This window comes from Drosophila miranda (genome assembly GCF_003369915.1).
Source record: "Drosophila miranda strain MSH22 chromosome Y unlocalized genomic scaffold, D.miranda_PacBio2.1 Contig_Y2_pilon, whole genome shotgun sequence".
Taxonomy (NCBI): Eukaryota; Metazoa; Arthropoda; class Insecta; order Diptera; family Drosophilidae; genus Drosophila; species Drosophila miranda.
In genome coordinates, this window is record NW_022881614.1 from 21,764,924 (window position 1) to 21,779,132 (window position 14,209).

Genomic DNA, 14,209 nt, shown 5'->3' on the forward strand with positions numbered 1-14,209 from the left:
GGCTAGAGTAACCAAATTTGGTATCCGCAATTCTGTTAGATCTCACTATAAAACGTATATCTCAGAATTTCGCGCCACCCCCTTCCGCCCCACAAAAGACGAAAATCTGTTGCATTCACAATATTGCACATTCGAGAAAACTAAAAACGCAGAATCATAGATAATGACCATATCTATCAGATTGCTGAATCTGGATCAGATCGGATCATTTTTGTAGCCAATAGGAACAAATCAATTTGCAGTGGCTACGCAGCGCCCGACGTCACGCTCAGACTGATTTTCTGTCTCTCTCGCACGCACTCTTTGTCGTATCGTTTAATATTAGCGGCGTCTGCCGGAGGAGAGCCATACTGACTTAGTATCGGGTATACCTGTAGAGTTGCGGTGTCCGCTGCAACTCACAACGTTCCCTTTCGTTTTTTTCTAGCTAGGACTTGGTTAAAGTCGAGAGAAATTTGCATAAAGGGACCCAAAAAGAAATCCCAAGAACTGAACGATTTCAAAGCAAGTTCCACTGGTTCATCGTTCGCCCAGCCATGACACACAGAGAGAGAGAGAGAGAGAGAGAGAGAAAAAGCTTTGGCAAGCTTTTCCGCTCTCCCTCATGTGCCATCAGCTGGCTCCAGATCAGTTTTTATTTTGGCAGCATGGAGAACGCCAAGAACGGCCCCCCCAAGACCTTGAAATACAAGCCGCTTGTTCGCATTGGGATTGCCGTCCTGGTGCTGCACACAGTCTGCTGGTTGGGATGGAATGCGGTGAATCCTGGAGCAGAGTCTAGCAATGCGGCGGCCACAGCCAATGCCCATCATGAACGCTTGCGGGCGGCCATCGAACAGAAGTGACCTGACTGTGACGTAATGGCCAACAAGTTTTGATAAATGTGAACTGATATGTGATTATAACAGTAAACAAGAAGTGCAATTAACCGAAAAATGGAACAGAAATGAATTTGTGTGGAAGGAACATAGAGAGAGAGAGAGGGAGGGAGAGATCAACAAAGTGCAAGAAGCTTTTCCGCTCTCGATCTCTATGAAATGCTTGCTTAAAGCTTTCGAATACAAAAGCAAAACAAAGCTTTGGCTTTAAAGCCAACTCTGTGTGTTTTCTAAACTCGGTTTAGTTCTGCAGCTCTGGAGTTCCGAGACCAGTAATCATTCTTCTTACAAAAGGGTTCTGACACTTCGAAATGCTTTCGAAACTACTTCTGATCTTTGGATTTCTGCTGATGAGCTGGCAGTGGGCGCAAACCATGCCCATCCACAGCCGCTCGGCTACAACCGCGCATCCACCCCAAAACCTCCAGAACTTCTCAGGGTTTGTCTTGCAGAGCATCTTTGACCTGCCGCCCAACTGCAAGCCCGGCGAGGTGGCCACTGGGCCCCATCACAGGTGTCGCCACCAGGCCTAAGGACTGGACAATACTTTTAACGAATCATATGAGTCTCCTACCTCTGTGGAATGTACGCGAGATGGAGACGTGTTATAAACTTTGTTTTATAAATAAATATTCATAAATATATATTCATAAATAAACGAGTGCGCATAAATATTACAACTTCGAGTCGCTATTGAACCGAATTTAGCTGTGTCGTAAAAACTAGCAATATTTTGATAAATGCACTTGACAATGATAAAGATAGACTCTTGCCGCTCTATCATTTCTATATAAAATTCCTATAATGCAATCAAGTATTGAAATTATGTAAGAGAAATGTATTTCCATCAATTTCTAATAAGATGGCGATCAGATCTTAAACCTACATCAACGTTTCACCTTTAAAACTCAGGGAAGCTGCTGACAAACCCTTTTGTTTAGGGCGAAAATGCTGTCTTTTCTGAGCCCACAAACATCTGTGGAAAATCAAAGTGCCGTCTGCTAGGGTACAAAGCGAAGAGAATAGAGAACAAGAAAAGGTGTTTGTATACCCGATACTCAAAATGAGTATTGGGGTATATTAGATTTGTGGTAAAAGTGGATGTGTGTAACGTCCAGAAGGAATCGTTTCCGACCCCATAAAGTATATATATTCTTGATCAGCATCAATAGCCGAGTCGATTGAGCCCTGTCTGTCTGTCCGTCTGTCCGTCCGTCCGTCCGTCCGTCCGTCCGTCCCCTTCAGCGCCTAATGCTCAAAGACTATAGGAGCTAGAGCAACGATGGTTTGGATCCAGACTTCTGTGATATGTCACTGCTACAAAAATATTTCAAAACTTCGCCCAGCCCACTTCCGCCCCCACAAAAGACGAAAATCTGTGGCATCCACTTTTTTAAAGATACGATAAAACCAAAAACGCAGAATCGTAGAAGATGACTATATGTTCTAGAGTGTAAAATCTCAACCAGATCGTATAATTATTATAGCCAGAATCAAGACAACAATTTCATTCTTTCTCGCTCTGTCTCTCTCTAACACACAGGTTTTATGGTCGGCTTTGCCAATTGCAAAATATGAGTTCAAGGATCTCAGAACCTATAAGAGCCAGAGCAACCAAATTTGGTATCCACACTCCTGTGATATCGGACCTTGACCGTTTCGTGTCCAAATTTCGCCACACCCCCTTCCGCCCCCGCAAAGGACGAAAATCTGGGGCATCCACAAATCTCAGAGACTATTAGGGCTAGAGTAACCAAATTTGGTATCCGCACTTCTGTTAGATCTCACTATAAAACGTATATCTCAGAATTTCGCTCCACCCTTTCCCGCCCCACAAAGGACGAAAATCTGTTGCATCTACAATATTGCACATTCGAGAAAACTAAAAGCGCAGAATCAGAGATAATGACCATATCTATCAGATTGCTGAATCTGGATCAGATCCGATTCTTTTTATAGCCAAAAGGAACAAATCAATTTGCACTGGCTACGCAGCCCCCGACGTCACGCTCACTGATTTTCTGTCTCTCTCGCACGCACTCCTTGTCGTGTCGTTTAATATTAGCGGCGTCTGTCGGAGGAGAGCCATACTGACTTAGTATCGGGTATAACTGTAGAGTTGCGGTCTCCGCAGCAACTTACAACGTTCCGCCTCGTTCGATCTAGATTGATCTCGTGTAAAGCTTATTCATGCTCATCTTGAGGAAAGCTTCACAGACTTAGAAGCTGATTAGCTGCTGTTTATACCCGCCCCCGCAAAGGACGAAAATCGGGGGATATTCACAAATCTCAGAGACTATTAAGGCTAGAGTAACCAAATTTGGTATCCGCACTTCTGTTAGATCTCACTAAAAAACGTATATCTCAAAATTTCGCCACACCCACTTTCGCCCACACAAAGGACGAAAATCTGTTGCATCCACAATATTGCACATTCGAGAAAACTAAAAACGCAGAATCATAGATAACGACCATATCTATCTGATTGCTGAATCTGGATCAGATCAGATCATTTTTATAGCCAACAGAAACAAATCAGTTTGCAGTGGCTACGCAGCGCCCGACGTCACGCTCAGACTGATTTTCTGTCTCTCTCGCACGCACTCTTTGTCGTGTCGTTTAATATTAGCGGCGTCTGCCGGAGGAGAGCCATACTGACTTAGTATCGGGTATAACTGTAGAGTTGCGGTGTCCGTAGCATCTCACAACGTTCCCCCTCGTTTTAAACTCGGTTTAGTACCGCAGATCTCAACACCGAGGAAGGTAATACTCTCGTTCCATAGCTCGCTGTCATTTAAAAATGCTATCAAAATTACTGCTGATCTTTGGGCTGCTGATGCTGAGCTGGCAGTGGTGCCATACCATGCCGAGGCAAGAGCATACCACACACAAGGCCGTCCACGAGCATACCACGGCCAGGCAAATCCACCAGCTTACCACGGCCAGGCACATCCACCAGCATACCACGGCTAAGCACCTCCACGAACATACCACGGCTAAGCACCTCCACGAGCATACCACGGCCAAGAACATCCACGAGCATACTACACGCAAAACCATCCTCATACGTCTTACGCAGAAATCGACCCGTGGACAAACAACGACCACACCCAGCAGCGTGCAGATTACGCCCTCACCTATCAGCGAGCAAACTCCGGGAAACTTTTGGGGCATTAGTGGGGTGAGCCTGTTCGACCTGCCGCCCAACTGCAGGCCCGGCTATGTGGCCACAGGTCCTAATCAGCGATGTCGCCTCGAGGTTTGACGGAATGCAACAAACTGCATACGGGTCCGATGTTTATTTAGCCAAAAATAATATGCCTTAAACTTTGTTTTTTTCCTGGGTTTTAAAAATATACTATATTCAAGTTTTAATCCACAACTTATTGAGTGTGAGTGGGAGCTGCCCACCGTTCAGGCTGGCTTCCTGCACCGCCGTACGAAGATGTAATAACCTTTCGGGCATCTGGCCGCGGCAGCGCTCACTGTGCAGAGAAGCCGCAGGAATACCACCGAAATCAGCAGGAATTTCCCACTGACCAGCTTCATCTTTGGCCGAATCCGGTGAATGCTAGCTGCTCATATGAGGCGTAGTTTCTGTTGAAGAGACGACCTGAGGGTGCACCTCTTATTTGGAGTACATCACTTAGCGGACAGCAGATAGCGAACAGCGGACAGCGGAAAGCGAAGACTTGTGTGCAATCTTCGGGGGGAATTATGACACTGGTCGCCAACGTGCCTTCCACTCGAATGTGTTCCCCGTTAAATTGACGACGGTATTGATATTGCTTTCTTTTTGTATCGCTTCCATTGAGTTCCAGGTATTGGTAATCGATTACATTGCTAATCTTATGACGCACTTGGTGTGTGGTTGGCTACGCGCGAATTTCCAGAAGCGCTTCAAATTTCGATTTTTTTCTCTCCGATTAGATAGCGATCTTATCGTGGGTATGACATATCGCGTGTACTCTCATATTCTCTATATTCAATTTCGATTACTCAGAATTAAGCCAATTTTATTGCTATAAAAGACAACGATGACAACAGTCATGATAGCTCCCATGTTGCCGTTGCCCTAGGCCGCTTTGCGACAACGTCCCGCCATAAGAACGGTTCCGTCCGTGCAAATGGGATCCGTATTGAAGAGATTGCGCTGGTTAACGGATGACGGTACGGCTTCCTCGGTCTCCGACTTGGGATCCCTGTGGCCTCCGCCTTGATTCAGGCTGGGCGACAGGAAGTCGTGGGTGTTGAAAATATTCTTCAAAGCATCGCCATCATCTGTCGGGGAAGAGCCACCTCCTGGTCTCGGCTGGATGGTGCTGCCCCCTTGCCCGGGCTGCTCTTGACCTTGACCTGGTCGGGGCTGTACCGTGTTGGGTGTCTGGAAGTGAAACTGGGAGAAATCCTCGCCGTCAGTGCCTGGACGAGGCTGGATGGAATTTGCAGGGTCTCCTGGCTGCTGGAAACCCGGCTGCTGGCTCTGTCCTGGACGAGGCTGGATAGGATTCCCTCCACTTCCTGGCTGCGGCTTCTGAAAGCCCTCATCTTGATCTGGAGGAGAATTTCCAGGACTGTCTGGTTGTTTTGCCACCGGCTGACGGAATCCTTCTTCACCTGGCTCCTGAAAACCTCCCTGGCCTTGTCCTGGCTGCTGGAATCCTCCTTCTCCTGGCCGCTGGAATCCTCCTTGACCTTGTCCTGGCTGCTGGAATCCTCCTTGACCTTGACCTGGCTGCTGGAATCCTCCTTGACTTTGACCTGGCCGCTGTAATCGTCCTTGACCTTGTCCTGGTTGCTGGAAACCTCCTTCACCTGGCCGTTGGAAACCTCCTTGACCTTGTCCTGGCTGGTATCCTCCTGGCTGTTGGAATCCATTTTGTCCTCTGTGAAAATCTCCACCAGGATGTCGGCCTGCCTGTCCGGGGTGGGGACGGAAGCCCCCAAGCTGCTGTCAGCGGAAGGGACTGCCAGGCTGTTGGTTATAGGGATCGTAGTGGGGCGATGGTTGTGGGAACCTCCCACCAAAACCCGGCTGCTGTGGAGGGCCATGTCCGCCAGAGAATCCCGGGCCAGATACATGGCTTCGCCTATGACTGTGATGCTGATGCCTGGAAAACACGTCAGAATTTAGACTAGGATCAGAGTGGGAGTGGAAGCCTAACTTGAGGACTGTCCGTAGCCGCCCTCGCCGCTGCGCGAGCTCTCCACGTAGTAGGGATTCTGGGGACGGGCGGTGGCCAACTGCGCACATAGCGCGATGAGCCCCAGACACAGGCCCAGCGATAAGAGTTTGGAAAACATTCTCGAAACAAACCCGTACCCTCCTTCTGTGCGGAACACTCTAGTGAGACTGATCTCTTTCCGAGACTTGAAGATTAGTGAAGCTGGAATAAATATTTTTGTATATATCGTCGCTCGCACGACTGATAAGCGGCAGAAGGCTGCCAACCCCGAGTTCATGACATCAGATAGGGAATTAATCGATTGAGATAGAGCGAGAGAGAGAGAGAGAAAGAGAGGAAGAAAGTGGGAGAAAAGTCGGGCCTCAGAGCTGGTTTGAGTCATGCCAGGGGGATGTGGCATTTCAAACAATGTAATTACCTTCACACAATCTAAGGTTTCCCTCGCATAGTTTCTACCCATTAAAGCTAACGTGACCGGCATCCAGTGGGATTTTCCAGGTAGTTTTTGGAATCGCCTAAAAAAACAGTTGCCAAATCAGCGAAAACTCATCGCTCAAAAGTCAGACAAAGCTGCGAAATAATGCTATTCATATATCACTCTATTGACTAACATCGGTCTTAGAGACTACACAATGGAAGACGACACCCTAGAGACTATGTTGTTACCGGCTTTAGGCTGACTTTAGACAGCGATTCGCCCGCAGCTCAAAGCCCGATTTACACCGCGGCAGAGTCTCCACCAGAATCCGATTGACTATGATGGGGCAATGGTCGTGGCAGTGCCATTGAGGGAATCTTCGGACCGATCCGTGGTCTGCTCTGTGGAATCGTTCGGTGTCGGTGTGGAGGCTGTGGCAGGTTTGGCTGTTGTCACTATCCAAGCAGGCACCTTTGCGACTCCGGAATCGTCGTTGTCACGCGGAAACACAATCGAATCATTGATGCAGGGACGCGTTCTGGCCTCTGTGCCACACAAGCTGCAGGCCAACAACACCGCCAGAGGCAGCAGACACCAGAGCCACTGGGGAGATCTGTTTGCAGTTTTCATCATTTTGTATTCTGTATAGAGGATAGCGGAGAGCGGATAGCGTTTGGTCGCTTCAACGGAGCTTTCGAGACTGAACGGAGTGTGGAATCTGTTCCATGATGATCATCTTCCCACGGAAACAGCTATAGATATATCATGGCGATAAGAATGGTGGAGTAAACTCAAAACACAATGAAATCGGAGTTGGTTGCGAGAGCGAGAGAGCGAGAGAGATGAAGATCAACAGTGAGAGGAGGGAAGCTTTACTCTCAGAGAAAAAGGTAAACAAAGCAACAAAGCTTCCAGCAAATACATTGGGTCACGAACATGTTTTTACCAGCGAAAACAATTGTGAGTGGAAAGTATCTTAATAATTTATTATTCCAATATTTAGCTTACTAAGTATTGCCATCGGGGTGTTTCTAATGCAATAATACTTTTTTTACCTTAGAATTTGGCATTAGAATTTCATAATATCTTTATTTAGGAGCAACTTTCTGTTCATATTCCACACAAATACTCGATTTTAGGCACTCTTGCGGCAGTGGTCGTTGCTCAGGGTGAATCCCTCCGGACAGATGCGTACGCTTTCGAGGGTAATCCTTGGTCCAATAAAGACACTGCCCTTGGGCGCCATTGTCAATACGGTTCGATTTCCGTCGATTTTTTTTATCGTTCTCGAACGCTATCATCTTATCCTCACTCCTGGAAAGAGTTGCATTCTCAGATACTGGAGGGGTTTCTGCTGTAGCATTCTTGGAAACAGGAATCATTGCACTTTTAATATCGCTACGGACTGGCTCCTCTACCGGTAGCCCTGCTCGGCTCTTTAAGTCATTTCCGGGTTGCACTTGATTCGATTTAGTTGCATTTCGAATTTCTTTCAGATTCATCACTGGCCCTAGATCCCAAGGCTTGGGGTCGGTCGTCGTTGCATCTGATCCGCGTTCAGTGGGAAACACCACGCGATCGCTGGGCACTCGGGCCGCCTCACTCGGATCCGCTGTCAGCCACAACAAGACAAACAACAACAGCGGCATGGGAAACCTCTTCCGTATAATTGCCATCGTTAAAAAGTTTGCCTCGCTTGCCTTTATTGCAAAGCCAAATCCCAGCAAACACGTTCACGCTAGGCAGTTTTGCACTCGAGACTGAGTCTCCCCCAAGTCTCCCTCCCAGAGAGAAGCCAGACTCAGTCCCAGTCCCCAGTCCCACTTGCAGTCCCAGAGAGCTTTGTTTGCTTGTAAGTTCTACTTCTGGCAAGCACAGCTGCTGGCAAGAGTGTGTTTGGCGATAAGGTGAACATAGAAACTAAGTAAATAAAACTCTTGCATAATTGAAATGTATAATAATGAGCACGACAGGGAGAGCAGTCTCGAATCGGTCGATTAACCGCAAGCTCGGAACTGCACTCAAAAAGCGAATGCGAATAAATATCAAGGCTTCAGGTAAACACAGCGGCAGTCGCGATGAGATAATGGAACCAGTCGATCTGTTGTGATTATCGATGGATACATATGTAGGTAAGAGCGAAGGAAGTCGGAAGTGAACAGTCGAATGTAAACTTGTATGCAAAGAATATCAATAACTTGGTTATACTTTGTGGATTTCTGACACATATATTACAGATGTGAAATCGAGCTAAAGCCTCTTCCAACAAGCTGCGGATACTAGCTATGATTGGATGGCCTCGTTAGAGGCTTTGGGTATGGTACTCCACGGTGCGACATATTGCATGTACCTCATCCCCTAAGTGGCTTTTTATGAAGTAACCTGAACCTGGCTAATAAATGTCACAAATTTGGGGCCAATAATTTTGACAATTCTATTGTCAACCACCAAAACCTCACGAGAAGCACCTCCCCCGCCCCCATAAGCAGCATCATCATCATCACAGCGAACGGGGCGAGGGCCGGGGCCGGCATAGTTTTCGCGAAGTAAAAGGAGAGGCAAACGAAAATTGAAACATAACGAGGGGGAACGTTGTGAGTTGCTGCGGAGACCGCAACTCTACAGTTATACCCGATACTAAGTCAGTATGGCTCTCCTCCGGCAGACGCCGCTAATATTAAACGACACGACAAGGAGTGCGTGCGAGACAGACAGAAAATCAGTCTGAGCGTGACGTCGGGCGCTGCGTAGCCAGTGCAAATTGATTTGTTCCTTTTGGCTATAAAAATGATCTGATCTGATCCAGATTCAGCAATCTGATAGATATGGTCATTATCTATGATTCTGCGTTTTTAGTTTTCTCGAATGTGCAATATTGTGGATGCAACAGATTTTCGTCTTATGTGGGGGCGGAAGGGGGTGGGGCGAAATTTTGAGATATACGTTTTATAGTGAGATCTAACAGGAGTGCGGATACCAAATTTGGTTACTCTATCCTTAATAGTCTCTGAGATTTTTGAATATCCCCAGATTTTCATCCTTTGCGGGGGCGGAAGGGGGTGTGACGAAATTTTGAAACAAACTCGTCTCGGTCCGATATCTTAGGAGTGTGGATATCAAATTTGGTTGCTCTAGCTTTTATAGTCTCTGAGATCTAGGCGCTAATGTTTTACTCTAAGCAAAGCCGGCTATGCTACGTGTGTGTTAGAGAGAGACAGGGCGAGAAAAAATGAAATTGTTTTCTTGATTCTGGCTATAATAATTATACGATCTGGTTCAGCTTTTGCACTCTAGAAGATATAGTCATCTTCTACGATTCTGCGTTTTTAGTTTTCTCGTATCGTCGAAATTGTGGATGCTACAGATTTTCGCCCTTTGTTGGGGCGGAAGTGGGCGGGGCAAAGTTTTGAAATATTCTTGTAGCAGTGACATATCACAGAAGTCAGGATCCAAAACATCGTTTCTCTCGCTCTTATAGTCTTTGAGCACTAGGCGCTGAAGGGGACGGACAGACGGACAGACGGACGGACGGACAGACGGACAGACGGACAGACAGACATGGCTAAATCGACTCGGCTATTGATGCTGATCAAGAATATATATACTTTATGGGGTCAGAAACGATTCCTTTTGGACGTTACACACATCCACTTTTACCACAATTCTAATATACCCCAATACTCATTTTGAGTATCGGGTATACAAATGTCATTTGTTGTGTGGGACTGAAAGTGTGTGGGGGAGGGTTGTTGGGCAACCTTGCGTTAAATACTGGAAACCTGTTTCTTTCCGAGTAGTATATAAAAAAACATTAAAATAATGCCTCTTCGGGCCTCAGACAGCTAGGGCAGGGCTCAGGCTCCTCCTCCCCCCCCCCCCCCCCCCCCCCCCCCCCCCCCCCCCCCCCCCCCCCCCCCCACCAACCGACAAGAGGCGAATGCAAAATTTATGCTAAACAAGTGAGGGGAGATTTTGGGCGGCAAGGTAGGGGGGAAAACTCCCTAATTGAAGATGATCCTGGCAAAAGGACAACCGTCTGGCCGCTCTGTGTTAATCAGTGCAAGTTTCGAAAAGTAATCAGCAAATATTTGCACACTTTTTGTTGCGATTTTCTCAAGCATTTTCTTCATTTTCATAAAAGCATAAAATCCGGAAAAGCAGCGGTCTGATGGGTGATGTCTGCTCATTGTTTGCTTATTATTTCACTTATTTTTCTTGGCAGTCGAAGAAATATTCATTGAAATCTATCAAAGCAGTTCCTATCTATGCGCTTTCGGGGCAACCTTCGAATGGAACGGTTTCATTATCATCTCAAGTGCCCTCGTACCCACCTGCCTGATGAGCCACTAACTGCTTTCACAATTGTCTTGGCCGCGTAGACATAATGGTCAACTGGTTCCATTGATTTCGCCTCAGTTAAACCTAGACCCTCGTCAAGACCAATTCGTGGCCATCAATCGCAATGGGATCGTATAACATTGTCAGCGGTCTGCCCCTGCTGCTCCTGCTGCTTCTGGCCCATAATCGACTGCTGACCACTGCGACCACAGACAGCGAAGTCGTCGAGGCCCAAACGATTGACTTCAATGCAACCCAATTCAATGAAGGGCTCCCCATTGAGCAGCCAGAACATAGTCCAAATGGAACGATGCAGGTGCAGCCGTACAAATCCTGGAGGCAAACTGTCCGCACGGCTATGTCCTGGCCAATAAACATAAATTTTAAAGATATGAGGAATAGTAGAAATGTTTAGTTTTATAGAGATATTTAAATTCGGGCAGAAGTGAACTCTCTCCTCAATACAGTCCCAGTGAAACTTTCGGCCAAAAGTGGCAAAAGTCTTGTCCGTAACCTTACCTACGGGTATTCCCTGAATAGCCATCTGGATAAAGGTAAAAGGCAGGACCTTCGGCTGCCGTCTGCCCCAACTCTCCCTCTATGTCCCCATTTAACATTACCCCAGAGAGGCGCATGCTCTCGGCCAGCCGCATACATAATTTCCAGCGGTCACCGACAGGTGGGGTAGGGCATTGGAGCCGCATCCCGCCCAACACCGCACCCTCTGACTGATATGCAGCCCAAGGGCTGTCATTAGTTAGAGGTCCATTAACAAAAATGCAACCGAACTGGGGGCTAGACACATGTCAATAGAGCTGGAGCTGGTGCAGACGTGCCCAGGGCCGATGTCATTTACAGGTAACAGGTGCAGAGACCGGAAAGGAGCTGTGGGGCTGGTGGCGGTGGTGTATTAATTCGTGATGGTGCCACAACATATGGGTTCACTTAGGTGAGAATTGCAGACACCGCAAGGGTAGTGCCCTGAATGAGTTAATGTCTAATTAACTCATTCAGACGCCTCACGGCCGGAAACATAATTTAGAGTCATTTATCAGTGATGTCCGTGGTCGGCGCCATGACATCACATGAAAATTGCCTCAGAGATCATGTGTGGGATGTGCTGTCTCTGTGTATCCCTCCAGACCCCACCAGGACATGGCAGCTTCATTATTTTGTGCTCTTTATTGGGCGGAAGGATTGCTTCCCTACAGCTGCTGACCTAAAGGATTCCCCAGCCAGGGATAGACAGCCGGGCATTTGTCGCAGACATTCATGTAGCGCTCCTCGCCGGTGGAGACCTTCTGGACGTGGCACTGGACCGCATGGCAGGCGGCCTCTGGCTTGGCGGGGCAGCCTTTGAAAGGGGCTCCGAGCACGGGTTTCGTCACATACTCCAGCATGCGCGAAATGCCAGTCAGATAGACGTCCGGATGGGTCTTCAAATGGTGAATAAATCTTTAAAACGGAGGCGGATATTTAAAAGGGATATTCCTAAAAGGATTCGCAAGGCATAACGTAGTTCTTGAAGGCGGCAAAGTAGTTGCGACCGCAAGCGAACCAAGCCGCATGGAGGTACATTCCGAAGGGGGCACGGTTTCCCTCGTAGTGGCGGTTGAAGTTCTCCAGCATCCAGTCGAAGAGAGCTTCCACATTGTCCTCGGGCGGATAGACGCAGGCATCGATCATCGAACAGCTGTAGCCCTCGGTATCGGTCCAGGTCACCATGGGATTGACCCAGAATCCGGGAATCGAAGCATCCGGACAGGGCCAATCTGACAGTCCTGCTTGGAAAGATAATCAAGGGTATAGGGCCACATGGCCGGGTCCTTGAACTGCTGCGTAGGCCAGGAGCTGTCGTAGCTCAGGCCCAGGCGCTTGGCAGCCGCGAAGGTGTTGTTGCCGGAAATCTGAAGGAAGGGCAGACGCATGCCCTGCACTCTCTTGGGGTCCACCTTGGCGAAGGACTCCAGCATCTTCAGCTGGTCACCGAACTCCTGCTCAATGGTTGCCACATCCGCAGCCCACCAGTAGTCCATTCCGTCGCCGTGGGTGACCAAGTGCAGGGCGATCTCGTGACCAGCGCGATACAGGGCGTTCACGCGGACATAGTCTGTGTACTCGTGCGACAGGAAGAAGGTGCCGGTGGCCACACAGCCATCGGGATTGGTCAGCTCGCTGAAGAGCAGCTCGTATTGGGCGTAGTTAACCGCATTCACGGCATCGTCGAAGGTGATCGTCACGAACTGTGCGAATAGTTAGAGAAGAGTCACCAAAAACCTTGGATGTTGGTAAGAGGGGGTACCTGGGGGATCTCACTCTCTTTGCCTTGGAACTTGGAGCGCGGCAGGACCGTGTCCGAGCAGCGGCATTCGGGCAGCTTGCAGTTGGCGGCCTTGCAGCTCTCCGCCATGGGCAGGACGAGCTCCTCCGACTGATCGGCGGGGGCCTTCTGCTTGTTCTTCAGCTTCTTGGTCTTGGACTTGCCGGACTGCTTCTGGGCAGCGCCGAGCAGGACCTCGCACAGCAGTTCGCTGAGTATGAGGAGAGTATGCTGGGAAAGCCACCTTAATTCTCCGCCTGTGGGGCTCTTCGACGTTCTTATAACCTTGATAGAAGATGCGTGATGCTATCTTATCGCTTGACTTAGGCTCCAAATATGATTTGCTTGTTCGACACAGAGGAAGTGAGGGTGTGGTTTTCCCCTGGGTGGGGAATTGTAGTAGCATTGCGTGTCGAGAAGACTGACCTTGGCGCTCTGCCATTCTCATCTGCAGAGAACTTAAACTTTTGACCCCACTCTTGAGGCAAACAGACAATCACAAGAGCCATAGAACTTTCAATTAAAGACAGAACAACAGGACTTAACAGCTGAGATTCCGTACCGGCAGTGCCGTCGACACCGTCAAGTGGAAAACTTTTCACACTTGCCGAGATCCCTATCGATGGGTCTGGCTGCACGGCACAGCCAGAGCCACAGCAGCCCCCAAATTATGACAGCCCAAGCAAATGCACTTCAGATCGTAAACAAGTGCTTCAAAGTTTCCACAAGCGATAGGAATCCCATCCCAGCCCCCGAATACAAGGCCCCCGCAAGAATCAGCGCCAGACAGAGTCGCCGCCAGGGAAGGGGTCGGCAGCCAATCGCAGTTTTGGGGAAAAAGTCAATACGGATTCAAAGGAAAAGAAAGGATAAATTGAGGGAAAATCCTGCGAGTCGTAGTCCGTTGCAGCGTGGCTGATTCCACGGCCAACTTCCGCCATCTGAGGCGCGTGCCCGCCTCCGATACGATTCGGTCACGTTTCGGGGCGTTGCCAGTTGCCAGGGCCTTGGGTAGGTGCCAGGAATGTGGCTCAGAGAGAGAGCCACACGGCCAGCCAGCCAACCAACG

The 14,209-nt window shown here is 48.5% G+C and overlaps 3 protein-coding genes and 1 pseudogene across 3 annotated transcripts; 2 read left to right on the plus strand and 2 right to left on the minus strand.

Moving 5' to 3' along the window:
* Nucleotides 1–579: 579 nt before the first annotated feature.
* Nucleotides 580–1,050, plus strand: LOC108158162. The gene has a single exon (XM_017290385.2). The coding sequence runs from the start codon at nt 648–650 to the stop codon at nt 843–845; it is 198 nt and encodes a 65-aa protein (XP_017145874.2). The 5' UTR covers nt 580–647; the 3' UTR covers nt 846–1,050.
* Nucleotides 1,051–1,148: 98 nt separating this feature from the next.
* Nucleotides 1,149–1,496, plus strand: LOC108158161. The gene has a single exon (XM_017290384.2). The coding sequence runs from the start codon at nt 1,190–1,192 to the stop codon at nt 1,409–1,411; it is 222 nt and encodes a 73-aa protein (XP_017145873.2). The 5' UTR covers nt 1,149–1,189; the 3' UTR covers nt 1,412–1,496.
* A 3,543-nt stretch (nt 1,497–5,039) lies between these two features.
* LOC117193635 lies at nt 5,040–6,230 on the minus strand. The gene is made up of 2 exons (XM_033398380.1): nt 6,044–6,230; nt 5,040–5,989 (listed from the first exon to the last, which is right to left on the minus strand). The coding sequence occupies exons 1-2, from the start codon at nt 6,180–6,182 to the stop codon at nt 5,142–5,144; spliced, it is 987 nt and encodes a 328-aa protein (XP_033254271.1). The 5' UTR covers nt 6,183–6,230; the 3' UTR covers nt 5,040–5,141.
* Nucleotides 6,231–12,013: 5,783 nt separating this feature from the next.
* Nucleotides 12,014–13,649, minus strand: LOC117193877 (annotated as a pseudogene).
* Between the last annotated feature and the right edge of the window lie 560 nt (nt 13,650–14,209).